Source organism: Chelmon rostratus, chromosome 1, assembly GCF_017976325.1.
Source record: "Chelmon rostratus isolate fCheRos1 chromosome 1, fCheRos1.pri, whole genome shotgun sequence".
Taxonomy (NCBI): Eukaryota; Metazoa; Chordata; class Actinopteri; order Chaetodontiformes; family Chaetodontidae; genus Chelmon; species Chelmon rostratus.
In genome coordinates, this window is record NC_055658.1 from 16,735,822 (window position 1) to 16,760,339 (window position 24,518).

The 24,518-nt window shown below is 40.0% G+C and overlaps 1 protein-coding gene across 2 annotated transcripts; it reads right to left on the reverse strand.

Moving 5' to 3' along the window:
• Positions 1 to 245: 245 nt before the first annotated feature.
• Positions 246 to 24,518, reverse strand: usp10 (ubiquitin specific peptidase 10). 2 transcript variants are annotated; one of them, XM_041934339.1, is made up of 15 exons: positions 24,287 to 24,518; positions 16,363 to 16,431; positions 15,955 to 16,000; positions 15,492 to 15,551; positions 12,142 to 13,389; positions 9,130 to 9,221; positions 8,589 to 8,698; positions 8,444 to 8,502; positions 8,257 to 8,360; positions 7,691 to 7,790; positions 6,932 to 7,112; positions 5,729 to 5,894; positions 4,986 to 5,130; positions 4,066 to 4,131; positions 246 to 3,452 (listed from the first exon to the last, which is right to left on the reverse strand). In XM_041934339.1, exons 1-15 carry the CDS (start codon positions 24,305 to 24,307, stop codon positions 3,265 to 3,267), a joined length of 2,655 nt encoding a protein of 884 aa, XP_041790273.1. In that variant the 5' UTR covers positions 24,308 to 24,518; the 3' UTR covers positions 246 to 3,264. The 2 variants fall into 2 exon arrangements, with proteins under 2 accessions (XP_041790273.1, XP_041790265.1); XM_041934331.1 differs by having other exon boundaries at positions 12,142 to 13,392.

Sequence of the window (24,518 nt, forward strand, 5' to 3'; positions counted from 1 at the left end):
CAAGGAATACTAAAGGGCAGAAAAACCTTACATGGCACATTTTTCAATGATGGGTCTGCTTCCCAATAAAGCAAACAGAGGCGAGCTCGGCCTCGGCCTGAACGAGAGCACCGCGGACACTGAGGCAGCCAGCTAGACCACAGGAGGGGGAGATACAACATGCTGCGAATACTACACATAGCATACGTTGACATACAGGAACAAGAGAGCAATTAGCAGTGTGTGGTAGACCAAGACGCTGTGGATCGTTTTGTTGTTTTGGTTTATTGTGCACATTGTTCTGTAGGCCAGTCCAGAGTGTAGAGACTGCAGATGTTTTCGGTATTTACTGTATTATAAGAAAGCCAAGTAGTCTTCTGACTACACTTCATTAGCAAACTGCTTTTTGCACAATCCTTTATTGAACAATTAACAAAATAGAATGCTGGAGGCTTAAAATTAAAAGACAGTATAGATTTTTTGTTTTTAGGTCAAGATCCCAACAATTCCCAGCAGACAATAGTGTTAGGAGCACATACTGAAAAGAGACATTATTGAAGCATTTCACCAGCACATTTCCTGACCAGCCATGAGAGACTGAGATAAAACTATACAACAGAAAGCTCAAGGTGTCCCAGCTCTCAAAACATTCTTCAAAAGGGGAAAGAAAATATGCAAATCTACAAATGTCACAGTTTGTGCAGAAATGACTACAAAGCCAGTAGCACAACTGAACTATCATTAAAGTTCTACATGAAGATGTTCGCATGCCTGTGTGTCCTGCGTGGAATGAGTCGTGGACTGTGACTGAGACATGGCTACAAGACCTCAGATGGAGAAGGCAAAATAAAGATGGACTATATACTGAGGGGAAGGCAGTCCGGCCTACATAATGTTGTCCTTTGGTTTACTGGGAAAGGTTCCTGACTTTGAAACTCACCAGAAAAAGTCAATTGAGACTGTGCACCACATAATGAGGCTATGTCACATAGAAGCTAAAAATAATTCAAATCTAACGTGAAACTGTAATTTTGATAAAAAATGTGACTTAAATTGAATTTCAAATTGAAGACTGAACCTAATCAGTCTTTGTGAACTTGCAATCAAGTCCTGGACGTGACATGGGACGCATTAAATTGAGTTAAATGCTTAGAGTAGCGGAAAACTGTTTATCCACTGCAACATCTCTGAAGCAGGAAAATGTGGGACAACCACCTTCTCGCCTGTGTACCTTGTTTTAATTGATGGACAACTACGTGTGATTAAGTGAAGCCTGTCAGAGACAAAAAGGAGGATTTTTGTGGATAAAAGTACACAAGCCTAATTCATGTGGAAATACTTGCATTTTGTAAAGTGTTAATACTGTAATTCTGATACTGGTGGTTGGAATGAAATGGGCCTTGAGCGAAAAAAAAAACAATTAGAAAAAGAGAAAATGACAAAATGGAAATAAATATCAAGCAAAGAACTAGTTCAATTTTATTCATAGTTGTGCTTTAGCCTGTGTAATTTCTTTTCAAACACCAATTCAAATGCAAGCATATTTTTCTGAAGGGAGCGAGAGCATGGGGACATCCAATAAATGATCAATGACAAAAAGAAGAAAAAAACAAAACAAAACTAAGATCGTTTAGTAACTCAAACAAAAATCATCACAATCAATGAATGATCCAAAAATCAACATCTTCAACAAAAGCAAACACTATCTCCTTTTGTGCATGTGACCAGGGTCTTTATGCAGAGCTTAGCACAGATGTAGTCCCACGTCCCCTCAACACTCAGGTTCCCTCCACTAGGAGGAAATGCTGAGCCACAAAAAAGAGTAAATACATAGGTGTCAGGTACATTCCCCTAACTCTTCACAGACATTAGACTTGCTGTTGGCGCCTGATTAGGGTTAGACTTGTACACTGAGTGGAAAAACATCACACACTGAACCTAAGGCAGCCCCCGCTTTCTGCTGAGTTGGGGGGTAAGAGGGGTGGTGTGGCTCAAAACTACACTGATAAGCCACCTATACACAGGTGGAACCTTTAGACAAGTAAAGACAAGGAAAAAAATGAATGGATAAAGAAGGAAATGTACAAAGTAAACAAGGGCAGGTTTTGCAGTGGAATCTGTCTTGATTGGTTGCCATCTCTCCAGTGCAAGAACTGAGTTGAAAAACTTGTGCGGTCCTTTAGGACCCAAACAAGTTTTCAGTCAGCTAGATTTTTATATTTTTAGTTGTTTTTTTTACATTTTAATCTAAATATTTGCAAAAGACGCATTTGCCTGTCATATTGTAATCAATCAGTTTATACTCTGTGCACAGAAGCTTATTTGTTATTAAATTCTAAAGCGCATTAATATTTTTTAGATAGTCTCTCTAACTCTAAACCCAGATACCATAACAAGGATCTCTCAAACAAGGAAGCTGTTGAGTTCTTAATTCAATGTACCACCTATCTTTTTTTTTCCCCTCGTTTTTGATGGCTCAAGTTGTACCTAGATTTAAAGCATCATAAAGGTGAGGAAATGGAGGAGGAGTTGTTGGTGGTAGAGAAGAAGGCGATCTGGCCTTGGGAGGAGAGACTCATGATAATGCTGGTGCTGGGCCTTTTCAATGCACTAGGGCAAATTCAAAATAGGCTTTTAAATTGCTGCAAACTCATTAGGCCAACAGTTCTCCTTTACTAAAAGGCAAACAATGAGATTTCTGGGTTATTTCCTTAAAAAGGTCATTCAAATGAGAGAAATAACCCCCGCAGTCCACTTGCAGCCTGTGGTAGATAGTTCTTCCTGTGTGCGAGTCCGCTGTTTGCCACCTGAGCTGAGCTGTGGGCTCAGCCAGAGGTGAGTCTCAGGTCCTAACCTGTAACCCCAACCCCACCTCAGTCTATTCAACAGTTCTTCCTTGTTGCTTTAAAAGTAAAAAAAAAAGAAAAAAGAAAAAAAAAAGAGGAAAAAAAACAGCAGTGATGCACAGAGAAGAGAGAGCAGTCACAGGGAAATCTTTATGAATGCAGCTTGTTTTCTCTTCTTCCAAAAAGAAAAAAGATACAAGGAAAAAGGTGTTGGAAAAGCTGGTTCTCAGGAAAGCGGGGACAGGAGGGAAGAAGAGGAAAATCTTGCAAGAGAACAAGTTGGGCAGTGTTCCTGTTCATTAGTTTGGTGTGTGTGTTCGTGTCATGTGTAGATGTACTGTAATGTCAACAAGTGCATTTTGAGCATGTGTATTTTGGTGTGCGTTTGTGAATATATTCGGGTATTCTTGCGTGTGTGTTGGGATGTGTATGTGTGTGTCTACAGCAGGTCGACGCGGCGGTAGTACAGCAGGTAGGCGGTGCGCTCGGCAGTCTGCTTCACCACCTGGTACTGGTTGATGACCTTCACTGTCTGGTCGTCAATGCGCAGCCAGCCGTTAAGACCAATGTGGAAGACATCCGTGGTGTAATGACCGCCTGTCGCGCTGTTCCCATGGTGATAGACAACTAATTAAGTTGAGAGACGGAGAGGAAAAGACATTAAACAAATGGGATATTGTATCTAAAAGACATGACTCTTCCATGACTTCAAACCTGGCACTGTAGTGTTAGCAGCTTTTTTGCCATGAGTACTTCACACTGAAGGTTGACCCACAATGCTAAAATAATAGATACCATCTTATCTATACTAAATTATTCTTTTAATGACTCTAATTCATTGATCCAAATCAATCACAGTTCATTAGCATAATTATTAGTTTTGGAAATATTCTTTTATTGTATTTAGCACATTTTCCTCTGTGTTTGATTAATTACAAATGGTTTTTACTCCAGCTGGGTGAAGTAATGCTTGAAAAACGTAGCAAAACAAGAATGTATTCCAAAAATGTTATAATCATTTATTATGATCCTTAAGTACTTCCTGATGTCAAATGAAGGGACCAGAAGTATTCAGGTTCAACACAGAGAGACAGAAAGACAGCCAGTCTTGTTATTTTGGTGGATGATAGAGTCACAGCATGGTCAATTAATAATTCCCACAGTGGTAATATGATACAAAAACAACATTACTTTTTGCAGCAGATGTAATATGTGCATGCACAGCAAAACACAAACGCACCTGCAAAGAGCCTGTAAGTTCTTTGGCCTTTCACAACTTTGCTCCGCACTCCAGAGGACAAGAGATCTGAAAGGAAATCCACTGATCAGACCAAGAAGCTCTAAAGCACTGCTTTCATTATAATTAAATACAGAGTGTGTTGCAACATGTCTTGTTGGTGGCCTGTTTAGATTTACACTGCAGGAAATTCAACTAAGACCTGTATTTTGCCTTCATGCTGATGTGGGGTACTAAAACAGCAGAGGAGCCTGAAAGCCAGCTGAAGACTTTGTGATCTTTTAAAAGTTTTTATCGAGTGAGGAAGGACAAACGCAGCAATCTGAGAGAGTTATGTTGAAAAACTGCAGCGACCACCGATTTGAGTTTCATACGCTATGAAATGCTACAAATTCCTGTTACATCATATATAGTGGGGGTCTTAAAATATACAAAATCTTATTTTAAAATATCATTATTTAAAATACACACTATAACATTGTCTTACAGATACTCCCTGAACCTTCCTCCCAGGATGTCTACAGCTATCTCACTTTAGCTACACGCTATGACTGTGCAATCTGATTTGATCACTGCATAATTTAGTTATTTTCATGAGTCACTCCGACACTGAACAGATCATCCCCCTTGAGAAAGGATTAGTCTTTCTCTGGGGAATAATCTTTTTCGGTGTATAAATTGTATTGACACGAGGTCAATTTGTCCGGCTGGTGGAATTAATTATCTACAGCTAAAATTGAGTCTGTTATGCGTTAAAATGTGATACATTGTTAGCATGTGTACATGTTTTTACATGCAGCTGGCAATCTAGTTGAGTTTCACAACAGTGAAAATTTGAATTTATGAACTTATGAAGTGTTGACAGCAGAGCTAATGTGAACATTGCAAGGGTCCAGGAGTGCTCAGTAGGGTTGGCTCCATACCTTTGCTGATTTCCAAGTCAACGGGGTAATCAATGTTCTTGGTCAGTTTCTGGCAGCCTCCAGTCTTTTCAAAAACAAATCTCTTGAGATGCAGCACCAGCACAGGGGGCAGCTCCTCCAGAGTCACCCGCCGACTGATCTCAATCTGTAAACAAGGACATAAAGATGAGACGAGCAGCCAGAGAACGTACTGTGATGGCAATGAAATATAAGCCGAGAAAAAGCAAAGACTCAAGAGTTTACTCGTAACTGCAGACCTAAGATAAAGCCCAATAAACTTCTAAACAAAACAGCAAAGACAATTAGACAAGAACAAAACAAGAAGGAACATTTTGTTGGGAATGAAGAGCTTGTTGAGCTCTTCAAAGCAGTGACTCATGAATCATTGCATTTTGGGACTTTTAAAAGTACGAAAGACAAGAGCCAGGCTGTAGACCAAAGTTAACTGTCTGCAAAAAGACAAAGACCAGATTCATAGGTTTATCTATTACAAAGATGCCCATTATACATCTGCAGAGCAGATGTTCCCTGACCAGTTGTTCCATCTTAATGCTCACTCACTGAACCATTTTCAGAGAAGTGTTTTCTTTAGTCAAATCTTGTGTACTAAGACCCAAGAACACAATTAGAATGTTTGTGAAGAACATTCAGAAATTCAATGAAGATGCATGCCTTGTACCACATTTCCCTTCATCTATAATGTTAAAACATCAATTTTATCTGAAAGTGTAGTTTGTTCATACCTCCTGCTTGGTTTTAGAAGTGTAGCCCTGGACTGACTCTCGTGCCACCAAAGTTTCTAGAGCCTCCTGGACAGTGCGGATCTTCTCTGACTGGATGTCCAGCTGCAGGGTAAAGAAAGGCTGCAGAGTCGCCGACTCTTTAGAGTTTTGTTGATACACCACCGATCTGACAGAGTGACAAAATACCAAGTTAGATATTAAAAGATACAAGAAACAGAAGAATATTAATGATCCTGGATGGCCTTGCATCATTAAGGCTGGTCAGCATTTGAAATATTTCAATGCCGAAATAATTACTTATTTCCATAACTTGCATTGCTGAGTATAAACAATAATTGCAGAATTGCACCTGTAGCTCTTCATGATCAACACTGGAAACATCAAATGACCTGACGTTATTAATCTTTCTAATCATAGCCTGATTGCAACATGCCTGGAAGATTTGAAAGGAAAACATCCAACATCCTGGCTGCAACTGATGGTCAAATGCTTCCTCTACAAGACTTTAATTGGGTTACATTAATTTTCACATTGTAACAGTGATTCACAAACCAATTACTCAGTAGAGTGTCTAAAAACATCCACGGGTTATTGCCAAGCTTAGTGGGCGGACACGCCACACTCTGTAAACACACACTCCTGTATCCCAAGTCTCTCTGGTCACAACCATTTCTGAGAAAATAATCCTTTAAGACACTGTGCAACCAGTGTAGACCAGGACTGTGCCAGACCAGAACCTCATAGAACATATTATTTAGGCGGGCTACACCCACACAAGTCCTTAACTTTCAGATTTGTCTGAAAGTTAAGACCTTTGTTTGTGAATGTGTGCCCCACGTCTTGCTGGCGAGACCTCTGACCACAATGGACCCACCGTGGCTGTTATTCTGAAGGACTGTGGTGCTTGTTGAACTAAAGCTGGAGATGGCTGGTGGCCAACTGATTTGTGACGCCACTATTAACAGAGCTCTTAAACTTTTAGTCCGAGGATGTCTAACCACTGAGGTTGGTGGATTAACTGGGAACAGAAGCCATAGCCAACAAGAGGACAAAGCTATGTTATTTAAATTTCTAAGAATCAATGCAGAAGGAAAATTAAACATTTAAAAAACAGTTCACAAGTTCCCAAACACAGGCCTCATTATTTTCACTTCACATAAAAACATATTTCTCAAACATCTTCACAACGATCTGTCAACGTACCTGATGTGCCCACCAAATATATCCGTGATGGGTGTGCGGACAAAGTCAGCCTGGCGAGTGATGGAAGTCTTGTTTTTGGGGCCAACTTGCTCCCACTCATCCTCACTACCTTCTTCCTCGTTACCAGCGACATCTTCCTCCACCCCTGGCAGGGACTCTGGCCCGTTGGGCGTAGGAGCTTCTGTTCAAAAAACGTGCAAGAAAACACACTTCAGTTGTCAAAAGACCAGAGCCTTGAAGTAAAATGAACTCCCCTCCTCAGTCTAACGTCAGTTTACAGATGGCAGGAAGTTCAACGGCACTTCAAATGGCACTGCGATGGCCAGATGATAGAAGTTACATTTGAAACTTGTGAACTACTCATTAAAGCTGAGATTTGGATTGGTGTGGTGGAATGCACATATTTATTGTAGTTTGAGACACTCTCCACCTTAGAGACATGTTAGGTTTGTCAGGCCACACTTGCTCAGTTGCAATGGCATCTTTATGAGTTCAGTAAATAACACATCAGCGTTCCTCTTACCGAACTGGTTGGTGATATTTTTCATTTTTATATTGTAATGAAAACCAACAACAATGCAGCACAAAAACCTTACTGCTTTATCTACTTTGGTGCAGTCTAATTATGCAGAAAGTAAAGGAATTCATCCTCAACAGAGAAGCAACGATATGCAAAAGCTGAATTCATGTAAAATTATCTGTAAAAACCCTTTCTGCCTTATGCATGGTTTTGATATGGACGTGGTAAAAGATGCTTACTCTCTTCCTGAGGCGAGATCAGTTTTTTCAAAGCCAGCATCTCCTCATGCAATCCATTAAGAGTGAAGCCAAGATACTCCTCCGCGTCCTCTTGTCGACCCTGCGAGTGGAGCACCAAGACATCAGCACCAATTAAAAACACTAAGAAGAATGCTTACGGTCAAATAAAACACTAGCGCATGCACATGAAAGTGGATTCGTAGTCATTCACTGAGTTAAAAAGACAGGAAAGCGCGTTTTACAAGTGAGACAGGATGAGTGCAAGCCTCATTAAAATTCAAAAGACAAACATCTCTATCAGAGAGTTTGAGTAATTTCGTTCATTAAAACTGAATCTGACCTGAATCAGCATGTGCAACACATGAACTGCAGAGATCTGCTTTTATTTAGGCGAGCTGTCAAATTCTGAACTGAAAAATGTGCATTAAAAACAATAAAAACATTCCCTTCGAGCACTGTATGTTCAAGATGAGGTGTGTTCAAAGTGTGATCATTAAAAAAGCAAAACACCTTGACGCATTGCTTTGCAGTGAATATGTATAAGATGAAGATGCAGCATAGCTCACCTTCTCAGAGAGACTTGACTTGATGAGAGTAAGGAGTCTATAAATGTAGGTCGGTTCAAAAGGGACACCGGGTCGAATGTCCTTAATGACCTTATCACCAACAGCTGTGGACACAAATCACATACTATCAGTGCTGCTGACAGAAAAGGAAATCAAATGTCTCCGTGCGTGCTGTCAAACATCTTACCTTGCTGTTTAGCTTTAGATGGCACAGGCATGTTGTTGAACTCATTCACCAGCCTTACACTGTGAGACAAAAAGGACCAATGGTGACATCTCTGAGCCAGACACATTTCAGCAGTTTGAGATCAACTTGCACAAATGCTACTTACAAGTTGTCTATCATGGGTGTGGAGGTACATGGTCTCTGCGTTTCATTATGCAGAGGAATGGACTTCATCAGGTGATACATGGGAGGGCACGCAATCAGGGCCTGTAGGGTCTGAGTGCTCAGAGTCAGGGAGGAAAATAGTGCGTAGGAAGCGTTATATGCCGAGCTGCTTTGATTTTTGTTTGATACCACTGGATGAATAAGTTCTAATTTGAAGTCTCTAAAAAACATCAGTCAATATGTTTTGAGCTTTTCTTCAGAGAGAAAATAGTATTTTTAGAGGAACTCTCCAGGCAGAAGCTGAAACTCAGTCCTCAGCAAGTGCCTGCCAAAAACAAACAACTACATGACACAGAGCCACAGTATTTCTAAAATGCATACCAGCTTGCTTGGGACTTGACACCATTTATCCTTTGTAGTATTTGGCTTATCATCAACACAAGAATATAGGCTACCCAATGCCAAACATGCACATGTGGTAAACAATGCTGTAGGGTTAAAAAGTAAAAGTTACAAGTGCATCAAAAAGCGTGAAAGGATACAGCGTTGATATAGCACCAGTTTCCCTTGTTGATCAGTCCTCTCGGCTGCAAAGACACTGGTTTATGTATCAACTTCACATTCTCAATAAGTTCTGGGGATTCAAACAAACACAACGTTCTTAAACAGGTAACCCCGCACAACTCCAACAAACAATGAAAACCCATGTCAGCATGATTTTGTGAGTGCATACTTTCAGTCGTGAACATGATGATGCAGTGGTAAACATAATAGATCATTGCTGGATTTTCATTTGCACGAAACAAATGTTCCTCATTCTATTCCTGCCTCTTGTGACAGCACAAGAAACTGTCTGAACAGGAGTAAGGACTTGCTGTACCACGCCTAGGAAGGGAGACTGCCATTCAAAAACACAGCTCCCATGGTAACGTGGACGGTTTTACACGACCGATTTATAAAAACATCAATAACAGTCTCTGTAGCTGTCACTACATGACCAAGAATGACATTTCATACATCATTAGCACATTTAACCTTGTGCATCCTTCCCCCTCTGTTTACAAGCATGTGCTCAACTATTGCTTTACAAAAAATGCATAATCAGAACCAAGCAATTCACTGAGCTCCTTTTAAACTGGAACCACCTCAGTTTTAAAGTGGCCCATTTCTCTTTCGTTAAGGTTATGTAGCTCTGTTAATTATAACCCATTTATCATGCCAATGCTTGACTTTTTGTGAAACGGTGTTATTAAACATATCCTAAGGCAATGCGGTTTTACAGCAAAGAGGAAAAAAGTATTAAGTATTCAAACTGAGAAGTGCCAGTGGGTCATACTCGTCCACAAAGACTTTAATCACTTCTCTTGGAGGAGGAAGGTGCAGCATACTGATACTACAGACTGTATTAGGTAATATAACTTGAGTGCAGCATCGCGGGGTGCTGTATGAAGTTAAGAGAGCAGCTCTTCTTCAAACAAGTGAGTACATTATTTGTTTTTTAATGGATGGCTTTAGACCTGCTTATGGTCTCCATTTGAAATTCTACACACCTGTGACCATCTTCCAGCTCTGCCATGGACACTGGTATGCAAATATTCAGGTAGCTAAAGCAGCTCACATATAAAAGACAAAAGCCAATGTTTACGGCAATGCTGGGGCTTACAGCAGGTGATGCATTGTTTTTCCCATTTTCTTTCGATCCAATCAGTTTTATAGACTATACAAACAGCTGGTCTGTGGCTCTGCGCTGGTGTATTTCTAAGCACAGGAAGCTCTGGAGCAGACTAAACAACATCAAATGAAGACATTCAAATAAAAACTGCACAGAAACTTAACTGTTCAGTCCTCAAAACAGTGAGGACAAATTTCCATCTGCCTGTAATGGCATTGTCAATTACAGTCTGCTGTCTCGGTATGTTGTACCATTCTCCCACAGAAAACACAAGGAGTAGACAAATCAATATGACCTACTGGCACATTTCAGCACATGTGATGCCAGCAGTTCTGGCGTTTTAAATAACTGGTAATAACTAAAGGCTTTCAAGCTAAGGAACTATGTTCTGCAGCTACAAATATATACAGCCACAAGGTTTTCTTGTTCACAAGCACAAGCACACTGTTACTGTAAAATTAAACTATGCATCTCAAATTACACCTGATAAGTGCTGGTTACCTCAGAAGAGAGACAGTGTGCTGGAAATGTGCACTTTTCACTGAACAGGATTGTGTTTAAAGTGGAACTCAACACCTAAGAGAGACAGGTCTCTGGTATGTTTCCATACCCTATGAGAGAACAACCCAAATGTGTACATACATGCAGCTTAATCAGTAAAACTAAATACATAAATCTTAAATACTGCACACTGCTTTTAAGAAGGAGTCCTATTGTGGAAAAAAACTCATAAAAAAACACTTTTCACTTGGCACTCAAAAATACTAAGCATTTTGTATTTGTTTGCAAGTTCTTAAATAAACGACCCCCAAAGTGATCTCAAATCACACTGAACTGTGTTGTTTGTGTCTTCACTTCAACTGATCATTTTCCACATTAAGACAAACCACAACTGTTGGCAATAGCTTCTTCTCTTTGATTTTCTAGCCTGATCTGATCAATGTGATGTTTCAGAAAAATCCTTTTCTCCTCTTTTGGCCGAAATGATGTGTTTCACTTCAGTAAGTAATGATGCTGTGACTCTGCAGACTTACTCTTTGATTAAACAGCAAATGTGTCAGGCTACCATGTCCCAAAGAACCCAGGTACTCACAGGGGAATTGTATCTCCCTTTCTTGGTGTTAAACATCTGAATGGCCAAATTAGATTGAAATTGCAGCTAAAAAGGGAAGGTTTGGCTTTTCATAAGTGCAAAGAAAACAATCATATTTCACCGTCTCTAAACAGCATATTGAAATAATGGCCCAACAACCTCTTTTCCCTCTTTACATATTCCACTTAAAGGGGACACATAGGTATATTGTGGAAAGAAAGGTGCCCCTATGAGATAACAGAATCCCTTAATCATTTAAGAAAAAGAAATCATCCACCTGTGTGATAGCTTTCCCTGGGAATCAAGTATTCCCAGCGTACTTATAATGGTGTTGGCCAATTACATAAAGTGGGTTACACAAATGTGACTAATGACTTCATATTTGACAGCTATTCTGGGTGTAGCACCACCATCTAGTGTTCATTTCTTGAATTTTCTTGAACATGAATGCAACATGCATACAACATTTCCCTGCAGCCACGAGTTAATGAGCAATCTGAACAGCTTTAACTGAATAAATACACAAAAGATAATCAGCAGCAGAATATGAAATCTGGTCACTTACCACCTCTACTCTTCTAAAAGGTTAAACAAAGGTTTAAAAGCTGACACTCATAAAATAGGAATACAAGGAGTGGGAACAGTATAATTGTCTCCACACTGCCTCCAAGTGGAGGGGGTGTGAATTTAGCAGCAATGCACATCTCAGCAGCAAAACACTAAGCTGAACACAAAACCGGTATGATGGGCTATTTTTAAAGATATGCAATGAGCATCTTCATATAATACCTGCAAGCTTAGGGGCCATAGGATCCTCTGATACGTGGACAGGGCCATCTTTAACCTCCCCAACTTTTTCAGGCTGCTCTGGCGTAGCAAGGGAGGGAGGCACAACTTCCACAACATTCTTAACCTCCACGAAGGCCTGAGGGCCCCCAGGCAGAGGCTTGGAGTTGTGGAAGAGGCTAGCCCAAGATTTGGGGAGGTTGGCAGTAGGTGCAGCTGGAATCACAGGCGAATGGGCCTGCTCTGTCACTACCAGCTGGGCAGCAGAGTCTGGGGAGACCTGCTGAGCCTGCTCCCCAGTCTCACAGTCTTCTTTGTGTCCATCTGCACTGACAGGAGTATCAGGCTCTGCTAGCCCGTTGGCCACCCCACTGTCTGCTAACTCCCTTCCCTCCAGTTCAGTAGTCGTAATGGAAGTAGTGACAGAGGGGGTGGCCACAGCAGCTGAAGGAGGAAGAGGTGATTTGGAGCGGGGGCTATGTAAGGTATCTGAAAGTTCGGGGCTTTGTGGAGCCAAATGATCTGGCTGCTGATCTACAGTCCTTGGCCCCTCTGTTACCTCTCTGCTTTGCGAAGAGGATGAAGAGGAGGAAGTTGCATTGTTGCCATCTGATAATGAGGCAACTCCACTTGTTAAGTCCAAAGAAGAGTCATCAGGGCTATCACAAGTCCTCTGATTGGCAGTGGATGTGGGGGCAAACTTGGCTGCTGTCACCGCAGCTGCTGATGTAGCTGTCGAGACAGGTCCGGGGGTGGAAAGTTCCGCCCCTGACAATGCCTTACTGTCCAAATCTTCGGCAATGTGGTGTGGGCCACCTAGTGCATGTCCGTTCACCAGTGCTGTCATAGGCGTCCCATCTGCTGCACTGCTGCTGTTGTTGTTGTTGCTGCTGCTGCTGCCAGTTGATGGGTCCAGGTAGTTGTAATACCCTGGCGGTCGCTTTTTCTTTTTCTTCCTCTCTCGCTGTCCTAGGCTGCCAGGGAGTCCATCCATGTCCTGGCAGGCCTGGTGATTGTCCAGGGCTGAGGCCTCCGAGTCGGGGCCATCCAGCGAGTTGAAGTGGGTTCCATCAGGGACATCGGCTGCTGGAGGAGCAGTCTGTTGGGCCTTCTGGGACGACTGGCAGCCCAGGATGAACTCTGGAGCCTGGGGATTGAGGGTGCTCGACACCTTGTATAAAGGATCGTTCACCCCAATAGGCTTGGAATCCATCACCTCGTCAACGCCAAACTCAATGCGCTGATAGTCTTCTGCTGCAGATAACATTTCAACCAATTAGAAACACAAAACTTTATCTTTAAATACAGCCTAAATCTAAAAATCAGACACTGTACTATTATACTCTCTGCTACAGTTTGTTAAAAATCCTTTCTCTGAACAAATATGCCATCACCCAAAAGGGGTCATGGGAGCTCTCTAACAGGATCAGACATACCAATAAAAAGAAAAAAATCCTGCTGGACCTATTTTTGGTTCCAACAACTACTGTTGTGTCTACACTTAACTAAACCACATTCCTTCTGGGCTTATGTGGATCCCAGGAATTTTGTGAACATATCCAGAAGTGAGGTGATCCATGATTTATTTCCAATTAGGCAGAGAGAGACAATATGGACTTGGGGCTTGTTTTATTTCCTAAGCAGTAGCAGTCATCCATCAAAAGATTAGACTTGGAGAGCTGTGACAGATGTATATGTGGTCCTAATAAATTGTTAATTTTGTTTGAATTGTATGCTACACAGTGTATTATATACAGGTACAGTATATACTAGAAATACAACTAAATGTAAAAGATTTAAACAAAAACCTTTTTGCCTAAGTAGTCAAACACTTTGTGCTGTTCGGGCTAAACTGACACCAAATCAAAGCATTCAACATTTTTTTTCTCTTAGTAGTTATGACTTATTGTTTTAATAGAAGTTGTGCTTAGTTTGTCTTTACATGTTGAGAACAGGTCACTGGACAAGAGCTAGATGGACAGAACGTAACTAGGCACAGGGGTTTTACTGTAACTCCTCACTAGAAAAATTACATCTAAAATCCCTTGATAAAAAAAGTTTAGGCTTACCAAGACTCAATATATATAGATTAAAGTGATGAAATATAGTTCACAAGCAAAACAGAACAAGACAAAGGATGGTATACTAGAAGATATAACAGGCCTACCTTGTCCATTCCTGTATGGTACTACCCACCTTCAAACATTAAGTTTCATACAATACTATTTTATAAGTGGCCAGGTCCAGTTTGGAGGATTCAAATATTTCCAAACGTGCATTTATAAAACTGTGATGGCAGGGTGACAATTTATATTTTCTGATTTGAGACCGAGACTCAATGTGTCATCCATAAAAGTAAATGAGCCATATAATACACACAGTTTGTATTCTGATAGCGACATCCGATCAACATAATTATTAAAATGTGTTATTTTTTGCTGGTGTGGCAATTTATTCCAAATGAAGCCAATTTGTTAGTAGTGCAATCTGTATAAATGTTTACATTCATAAATATCCCGAGTTGTGAAATGAAGTTGGAATGAAAGAGATGCATTTCAAATATCATATTTTAGAGACAGGCCAAAAGTGAAACGGCCTAAATACATTCATAATTGACTGCACATCAAGTACTTCTTATATTAGCCTGCTAAAGTGTTACTAACTCCTTCCAATGTAGAACGACAATGTACACAAGCAAATGCATGTCATCGCTACTAAACAAATTGTCTTGTTAAAATGTGTTGCATGGCAGCTTAAATAGTAAATGATTATGCAGGGAGAGGCACAAAGTGAGAAGGTGAACAGGAAACATTAGTAAGTGCAAATCAGAAAAATCATCCGAGAGACTTTTGTCATGACACAGCAGACTGGTCATCCAAACTGTAAACCCTGATGTTCTGCACGGGTTAAGTATGAAAACAGCAGTTACGTCCTCTACTGGGATTAGATCTTCTGTTAGTGTTACTGAAACCACACTTCACGGCAGTAAAATGCATTCAGAAGTAAAACCTTAACCATGTAAGCTAAATATATACACACATGTTAGCAACCACATAAAACCATCACTATGCCCTTAGTAAATAAGCTGTGATCGTTAAATCGAATGGAAATTCAATCTGATTTTAATTCAACTCTGAGCCCTGCAGTGGTGAAAATGCATTATATGCAAGAGAAGATAAGATACTTGACAGTATCTTGAGCATGCAAAGCTCTACAGATTTTACCAACAGGCAAGAGAAAGAATACAGGCGCAAGGTTTAGAAAGCCACCAGTTTTTGAAACCTGGATTTTGAGTTTTACAGCAAACGTACAACAGCTAGTCAAGCCACAGGGTGTCAGACTCCTCAACTCACCGCAAACCTGCAGTCCCATAGACTCCATAATATAAGGTACAGCAGGAGTGCAGTAACTTCCTAAATAATCAATACAAATCAAGGTAAGGCAAATGTCATGTGCAAACGGGTACCATTTCAAAGACAGGTGGCTGCTATTACATTTTTAATTTGGTGGTTTGAAATTTAAAGAACGAAAATGGCTGATGTATTCTTAAAACAATAAAGGTCAATGTCTACTGGGATTTGTAATCCATGCTAAACAATATACATACACTTGGGTATAACTATATGCCAAACATCATCACATGAAAAGTATCTCCCTGCCGGGGAGTCTATCTTACTTTTTAAAAACCTGCTTTGAAAAACTACAGTGATGTCAACAAACATCATGAGAATAGTCAACTGCTGAGAGAGGGCAGGGCATTTTGATTCAAATCCATTTTTACAAGCAAACAATTTAGTGTATGTGAAATATACTTACCAGAAGACTGAGAGACACATGGGACTTTGTCATTGAACGGAGGAAGCTGTGAGGAGACAAAAAAGGTATTAGCAAAAGAAACACTAAAAGGTTAAAAAAAATCAAAAAAGGGTGGTAAAATAGTTAAAGTTGTTTTTGACATGTGACAGAGCCTCAGCATTGGGATAGACTACCAATGGAAAAAATATGTACGCTTAATATTTAAAGGCCATTTGAAACTGTAGCCTCAGTTCCAAAGTAGTGTTTTACGATTGAGTTTGTCAAAAACTCATTTACATTTCCCATGAAGCCTGTTGCTTCCTGTCAAAGTAAACTCTGCTGACTAGATCTTGTAAAAGGCAACCATCATAGCCACCCATGCAATAATGATTTGCTGATGTAAAAACAAGTTGTAATCCCGCTCCTTACCTCGACATAACATCGTGGAGTCACAAAAAACTGATTGATCTCATCAGGGCTGAATTCCCCGAAGATGTACTGTGGGACGAAATCAATATAGACCATTAGTTTATAAGAAAGGCAATATCATAAATTTCACTTTTGTCTAATTTTTTTCCATAATGTGATACAAATTCAAAATTTGGAAGTTTATCTTGAACTGCCTGAAAGACCAGGAAAGTAGTCGCAAAATCTGAGATCATGTATTCATATAAAGATCAAATCAAGAGAAAAGTAAAATTTACACATTGAAAGATAATGCCCTCCATCTCATAACTGGAGCTTATTCAAAAGGCACAGTCATTGGCTATCTAGGTACAAGGGCTCTTATTAGTCAGTCATCATCCAGCCAAGACTGAAATGCTATCTTGTACAAAGGTAAAGCACAACAAGAAGTGATGAGTCATGCAGTGTTACACATAAACCGTGAACACTAACAGCTCAGATTTGATACCAGGACTGTTTCAGTGAAGTAGGTTTTTGAGTTGTTAACATGGGTTAATACAAGGTACAAGGTTCATGTATTTATCATTCTACAACACAGGGCTGTATAACAACATGACAGTTGAAGTCCATTTATGCTACTTACAAATCAAAATGATATAAGTGGATTAATACATAATAAGTCATAAACTTTTTTTTTATAGTAGAGTGTGGAAGATGAATTGAAAGGTCTCACAGCCTGAAAAAAGAAGCTGCTCTGTAGTCTGGTGTTACAGCAGCGGATCAGGGTTCCCCACTCTTTCTTTTATGTTCCAGGACATTTAGTCATGATCTAGATGGTATGACAGACAGGAATTGTGCCAAACACTGATTTGATCCTCTTTGTGAAAGTCTGATTTGAAAGAGTACTGGGGCATAACCTTAAGATGTTTTAATGTCACTGCTTTTACTACTATCTCCTCTTGCTGTTGTTAGTTGTTGAATTTCTTAACTTGTTTAAATGCTTTAATATTATTAAAATTTAATGATTTTCTATAGTTTTTTATAGCATGCCATCATTGTCATTGTATTTTGTGCTCTATGCTTGGCAATGCTATGTAAATTACATTCAACATTATCATTACTACCAACTGATAACCTACAACTTTGCCCAGTGATAAACTTTACAGACCTAAATGTACGTTTCAAAGTTAACCCAGTTATTAGCTGTCACTGACTCTCATCAGTTTATCACATCATACTTTAGCCCGTTTGGCTAGTAATATTAAGAATTGTCTTTACCAAGGCTCATCACACCTACTGTGTGTCAAAGCAACAAAAGTTGTAATATTTCATGTCATGCTATTGTCCATTTCACCATAACTGTGCTGCACTCCATTTGAAGAGACAATGCCTGCAAAGTTTAACCTTTTTCCATGTTTTCCTGGACACGCTCAATCCTGCAAGTACTTCTGTATTGCTTGCCAGGCGGCAACAGGGTGAACAGGCGGAGCAAGTTAAAATCAAGACTTTAACTTTGTCAACATGTCCACGAGGTGTTTTTTATGTGTTACAAGACATATCATGCACAAAATAAGCAGTCAACATCTTGGCTGAGCATTTCCACCTTGGAACTTTAGTAGACCAACATCAGTCTTACAAACATGGATTCAGACAGCCAGCATTTCATATGTCACATACCTAACAACCAATCCTTCCTTGCGGGGTGGGACGGTTTTGAAGCAAGGGGTATCAGAGTAGAAGCTGGGTGTATTTAGGTATCGGTATTTTGCAAGTTAAGCTTCACTGTTTTCAAAATAATATCGGATGTGTTGTTTTTTCGGTTGTGAAGTTGCAAAAGGAGAAATGGTGAGCCTTCATATATTACAAAAGGAAAGCTACGGCAAACGATACTCAAGAAAGTTTGTCAGATAGCTGAGGATCTGATGAGGTTTGTGTGTTTGACGAGCAGAGTCGAAGCTGGTGGCGGCGATGGAGGGGTGGCTGCTTAGATCCGCGCACACGACATGAAGAAAAAAAAACTTGAACTTAATTTTGATGGACAGAGATATTAATCAATGCCAGGAGAGGAACATCCACATAACAGCACCCGTGGTCGATTGCTTCCACACTGAATACTGCAACATTTGTCAAATTAAGAGATATTTGTTCAATTACAAACTACAGACTCAAAAATGACCACTGAATTGAACAGACACCCCTAGCGTGCTTAACAAAAAGTTACCAAATGTAATTACTCCAGTGACACTATTGTGTTTATTTTGTAAACTGCTTGTATTTATGTGGGAATAACCTAAATTCAGTTACTACATTGACAAGAACTGAAGTCATTTGAGTTTCCTTTAATACCTGGCCAAGAACACTTCTCAATACTTCTTCTGGTATACCTTGTTAACATCAGCAGGCAAATTGGTGCTTATGCCAGAGGTCTGCCATGACTGACATATGATTGGAAGGATGAATGATGAAAACACTGGTATAAAATCTTCATTTTTCAACATGTCTATATTTATGTATCATGTATCAGACAGTCTGAATAATAATCAACTAATAGGTTCTGTAGGTCACCGCTCTTTCCGAGTCTGAATCAGACTCGGAAAGAGCGGTGACCTACATGCATGACAGATTACCTACCTGCAGGCAACAACAAAACAAACCATTTAGTTAGCTTGAAGGCTCTGGATCTCCCCTGCCACCATACGCATGGGCTTCAAATTAATTAAATTAAAACGTAATCCATACTTGTATCCATCAGGTTAACCAAAAAGTTCTACCAAGAGAACTCAATTTGCACTCAGTGGTGTCTGTGTGGACAACCTTAATTATTAGAGTACCAACAAGTTGATAAGAAGGCATTGACGCTTTAATTAATGGTGGTGGGTAGGAGAAGAATTACACGGGTGTGTTTTGGAAAGAATGACACAAAAATAAATAAATCAGTGAACAGTGATAAGCAGTGTTGCTCAAACCATCTCCCATTTTTCCATCATACCAATTTAGTACATTGTTTATTACAGTTACCGCTCAATGACATCATAGTTTATAAAATAAATGAAAAAATAATCAATAACTGTAGTTGTGCTACACCCCTGCTGACAAATGGTCCTTCAGGGGAAACACTGCACTGTGCCACGTAAGTGTCCACATGTGCATGCAAAACACAAAGCAATGGAGAGAAGTTGAAATGAACTCACTAGCCATGCCGTTAATCCTCTCAGTGCAACGTGAAAGGGGAGGCACAGAGAAAAGAAAGTGCAGCTCAAGCATATGTAACTCTTTGCAAATGAGGCCCCACGCGAGGGCCCACATTGCTGAAATGGCACTACAAGCGACAAACAGCCAGCCATAATCCAACGGCCTTGGGATGGCTAATACAATCACAACAGAAAGAATGTCCCTTTGCTTCTTTCTGCAGGCATGCCACACGTACCACACTAAGCTTCCCTTGCTGTTCGTTTGGACTGAGGATTACAACAAATTAGCCATCTGTATGATTTCAACACAGTTTAGTGACGACACCACAAGTGCACACACACATCGAGGCAATAGGAAGGGCCTAGCATAACAAAGAGCAGGGCAGGAAAAGTATTACAATATGATGTGTATAATCACTATTCATACTTTCTCTTTACAGATTTCTGAGCTGTAAGTGAAAATATCTACAAATGTAGGCCTGAAAGTCTGAAAGTCAATTAATAATTGTCAACAGCTTTGACCAATATATACATGAAAACCCTAAAACTGACGTTAGGGTCACAAAAAGGTCACATCTGTGATCTCCACCATGTAGCAGAATGTAAAAACTTTAATCTTGACATTTAGCCCAATTCAGACACTGTTGCTAGCACCTGACACACAAAGCAATTAACTTGTTATCTGCATCCCAATCGCACAATACAATAACAGACCTAGGTGGTATTATAAAATAAAATCAAGCTAGATATTCTTCAGATAACTCTGAAAAGTGTTTTGCAATAACCTCAGAATTTTTGTTTACTACCTATCTCTAAAAGCATATCAATATATAAATATTCCAATTTAGATTTTATGGATTACAGTAAACATTTGTGTATATTATACAACAGAAGTGCTCTTCGGATAGATTCAGAAACTCCCTCTCTCCACATCTTTGGAACATTGGATTAGGGGAGGTTGCATCCGGCCACTTCTGTCACTTTTCGAAACAGACGAGCCGACATGCACACCCACTTCACGCAATGACTGGCCCGCTGTGTGTAGGTGATAAAGTTCGCTGGGTTAGAACTTCTCCGTCCTGTTTTTTTTGGATACAAGACTACATTTTTCGTGTGTACAACCAAGCGCAAGACTGTCTGACAAAGTGTGCAGTAATCCCCAATTTTAACCAACATTACGTGTCCCCTCTCTATGATGCCTTTTACACTCTGTCTTCAAGTGTGGCCATTCAGATCAGGTATAAAGACATTACATTTCCAATGTGGTTAGACAAAGAACTTTACGAACCATGACTTTTCTAATATAACACGGCAATAACACCCCAAAAAATCTGATTGCTACTCAAACAATCTTTGTACTCTAACCATAACTGGGGATCCAGGCAGCACTACAGTGTTTGTTCTCTTAAATCAGAATGCAGAGTTATTAATGGACAACTTGGCTGAGCACAAAAATGCTGCAGCGCCACTACAAATAAGGTCAGACTAGTTTACAATGAGTCTCTGGAGCATGCCTGCGCCTGCATATTGGTGTGATGTAGTAATAGGATGACATATGATTACAAAGCATTAAACAGAGAGTAGTATGATGCTAGAAGAAAGGAATCACTATCATTTACTCTGCTTAAAGACTCTGCTAGGCCTGTAACATAAAAGAATGATATTAGAATGACTATCCACACTGACCAAGCTGCCGCTTCATTAAGAACAAAAACACCAGACAAGAGCCCTGCTATACATTTTTTTTGTATGTTATAATGCTCAGGACATTCAAACTTGAGGTGTAGACTTATGGTTGTAGTCAATTTGGAGGCGGTAGTTTGTTATGCTGTTGAACTGCATTGTGTTACATTGAGAACGGTTTCTAATATTTAGTCTACTCTTCATGACATACATAGGTTGGCTCATAAAGGGCTCTCTGCTACCATTGTGTGGCATAATCAATGTTATGTAGAGCTGCAATGATTAGTCAAGCGACAGAAAATTAATCTGCAACTATTTTGACGATCCACTGCTTCAAGCTTCTGTTTTTTTCCACTCTACTAATAACAGACTGACTATCTGGATTTTGGACTGTTCGTCAGTCAAAACAAGACAAGACTGAAGACCTTGGACTCTGGAAGTTATCACTACTTTTAGGAATTTTATAGACAGAATGATTGATCTGTAGACTAATCAATACTGAAAACAATCATTAGTTGAGGTCCTAATTTTGTGTGCTGCAAGATTTTCATACTCAGTCATGTGCTGACATTTATGATCTTGGCATGCTTACAAATGGAATGATACCTTTTTAACAATTAGCATGTTAGTGTGGCATCTCAAAAGACTACTGGGAAGAACTTGTGAGTTTTACATAAGTCTTGTTGATAATGTGTGATGGAAAAGAGGGAAATTTGACCCGTGGGAAATCAGGGAATTACCACAATGTCGGGATTCACACTACGGTGATCATTAATGTTTGCACCAAATTTAATAGCAACCCAAGCAAAAGCTTGTTGAAACATTTCAGTCTGGACTGAAATAGCATGACTATAAAGTTATGCTACTCAATTCTGTTTATTTATTGTTTCTATATCAAACAAATATTCGCTATCAACGGAGGCCCACACTGTCGCATTTATATTTAATTTAATAGCAACCCAAGCAAAAGCTTGTTGAGACATTTCAGTCTGGACTGAAATAGCATGACTATAAAGTTATGCTACTGAATGTGTAGCGATACTTCTGGTGCATTCTTTGGTGCGTTTTCATTTGTGTATATGTGGCATGACTAAACTGAAAACGTTAGAGAACTTTGATGATAGTGTGATTTGTTTGTGTATACATGTGAAGTTTTCTCAAAGAGGGTGGTGTAGACTCACTGATTTATACTTTGGGAGAATGTTGGGCTTAACTAAACAGAGACATTACACCCAAAAAAGGAGGATGTTGCAGTAATAGTCTAAAGTTGCAATTTATTTTTTGTATCTGCAGATGCACAACAGTTATGATAACTATTTCCAGAATGACCTGTTCTGCAATGTTCATACTCAGAAGATATATTCCTTTTCCTGCTGGTGTGTCTTGATCTGCTGATTATTTGACTGCCCCACCTGTTCATCAACTTTTCTTTCATGCTTTTTTTTTTTTTTTTTTTTTTACTTCACTCACCTACGTAAGCTTCATTTCTTAGACAAGTAAACCGACGTGACAGCAACGCTTCCATTAGCCTGCAAAGTATTTTATATGAGGGAACTCAGGATAAATGGCTGCCAAATGGGGCAACTAGACCAAATTAAATAGCTGACAGAGGCCCAAGCTGCAAATGTACAGCCCCGTCTGTCAAAACGTAATTGAAACTATTTAGACTACTTGTCTATGTCAAGCAATTTCTTCTGTGCCATTTATACAAAATATGGTAATGTCCCATCATGATAGGATAATTCAGTATCAGTGGGTACAAGTACTTTCATTCATATGACAGGCCAAATATTCTTTGACTGTTCGTCAAATGAAACACCAAAAAGCTTTCTGAATACGCTGAGACGGGTTTCCCCATACGTTTTCACTTTGCCGAACAGTGAGCCAATAGAAACACTGAATTTCCAGGGCAGGAAGAAGCGTGAAAGCATGCAGAATTAAGTCTTCAGTGAGGTTTTTCTTCCTATGGTCGTTAGCCATGTACCGATTCTTGAAATGTCAGCCAGAGCGTTGAACCTGGTGCTGCCTGTATTCCTATCTTAACTTTTTATTTCATTGTGCGGATTTTTGTCTCAAGTCAAACTTTAATTCAGTAAACTACTAGAAACTTCGGGTCTTGCATGTCTCTGTATGTATGGCAAGACTCAAAATGGGCCTTCCCACATGATGGCTAACTTCCTCAGATATGACACCAAACTTGCCAAGTTGCCTACAATCTCGCTCACACGGACACAAGCGGTGTAACGCCACACTCGCCCAGCAGTGTGCAAGCTCAATTCTGTTTATTTATTGTTTCTATATCAAACAAATATTCGCTATCAACGGAGGCCCACACTGTCGCATTTATATTTAGCTAACCAGCTAGCGGACTGACTGCAAAGTATAACCACACCACCTGTGCAAAGCTGTTAGCTTGCTAAAAGCTAAGTGAACATAACGAAATTCTTATATCCTTGCTCAGAGCTGCTTCGAAACGGCAAATGATCACATGCAAAACACCCCACAAGACCGTTATTACGCTTCCTAACTACCTAGAGCAAAATTAATTTGCAGTTATTACCAGTTATGAAAATATGCGCTCCTGGAAGGCCTGTCGCAGCAGTGGGCAGGAGGGCCATGCATACACGCAGCATTTTTCTATGTAACTTAGCAAAGGGAAATAACCCATGACACTAGTGGTATCTCTCACCAAAGTGTCATTAACATCAGATTAAGCACGATTTCATGCCATTTAGCTAAACGTGGCTGTCATACCTTTAAAAACTGCAGCAAATTGTACCACTGTCTCATTTGAATGGAGGGACCTAGGGCCTGTTAGCTACCATGCTGGTCGTGTTTCAATGAGGCTTAGGGGGGCATTAGCAAGCACTTTTTAGTACTTGCATTTTCAATGACACGACTAGCCAGGTGTTTCAAATAACAACACTCTCCTGGCCAAACTGCTACTATGGTATGGAGCAATTTTAGGTGAGAATGTTGTAAAATGAGGGACGGTTGCCAGTCTATAAATAACGTTACACGGCGTGGAGCAGGAGTTGTTTTGCAGGCTAACGTTAGCCAGCTAGCTTAGCTACCTGGTTGCTGTAAGAAGCCATGCTCCCGGTGAGATTTTCTCTCCTCCGCTGACAAGATGAAAACTCTCCCGGGAAGGTGTTGAAGGTTCGTAATGACAATTACACAAGGTGTCCTACTTCGACGTCATTGTCATTTTTCCAACGTTGTCCTGGCAGTCGTAAGATTTGATCCTGGTAATGCATCAGCACTTCATGCTGCTCGCCTTGCCGTCACCGCCATTTCTGTCTAGCC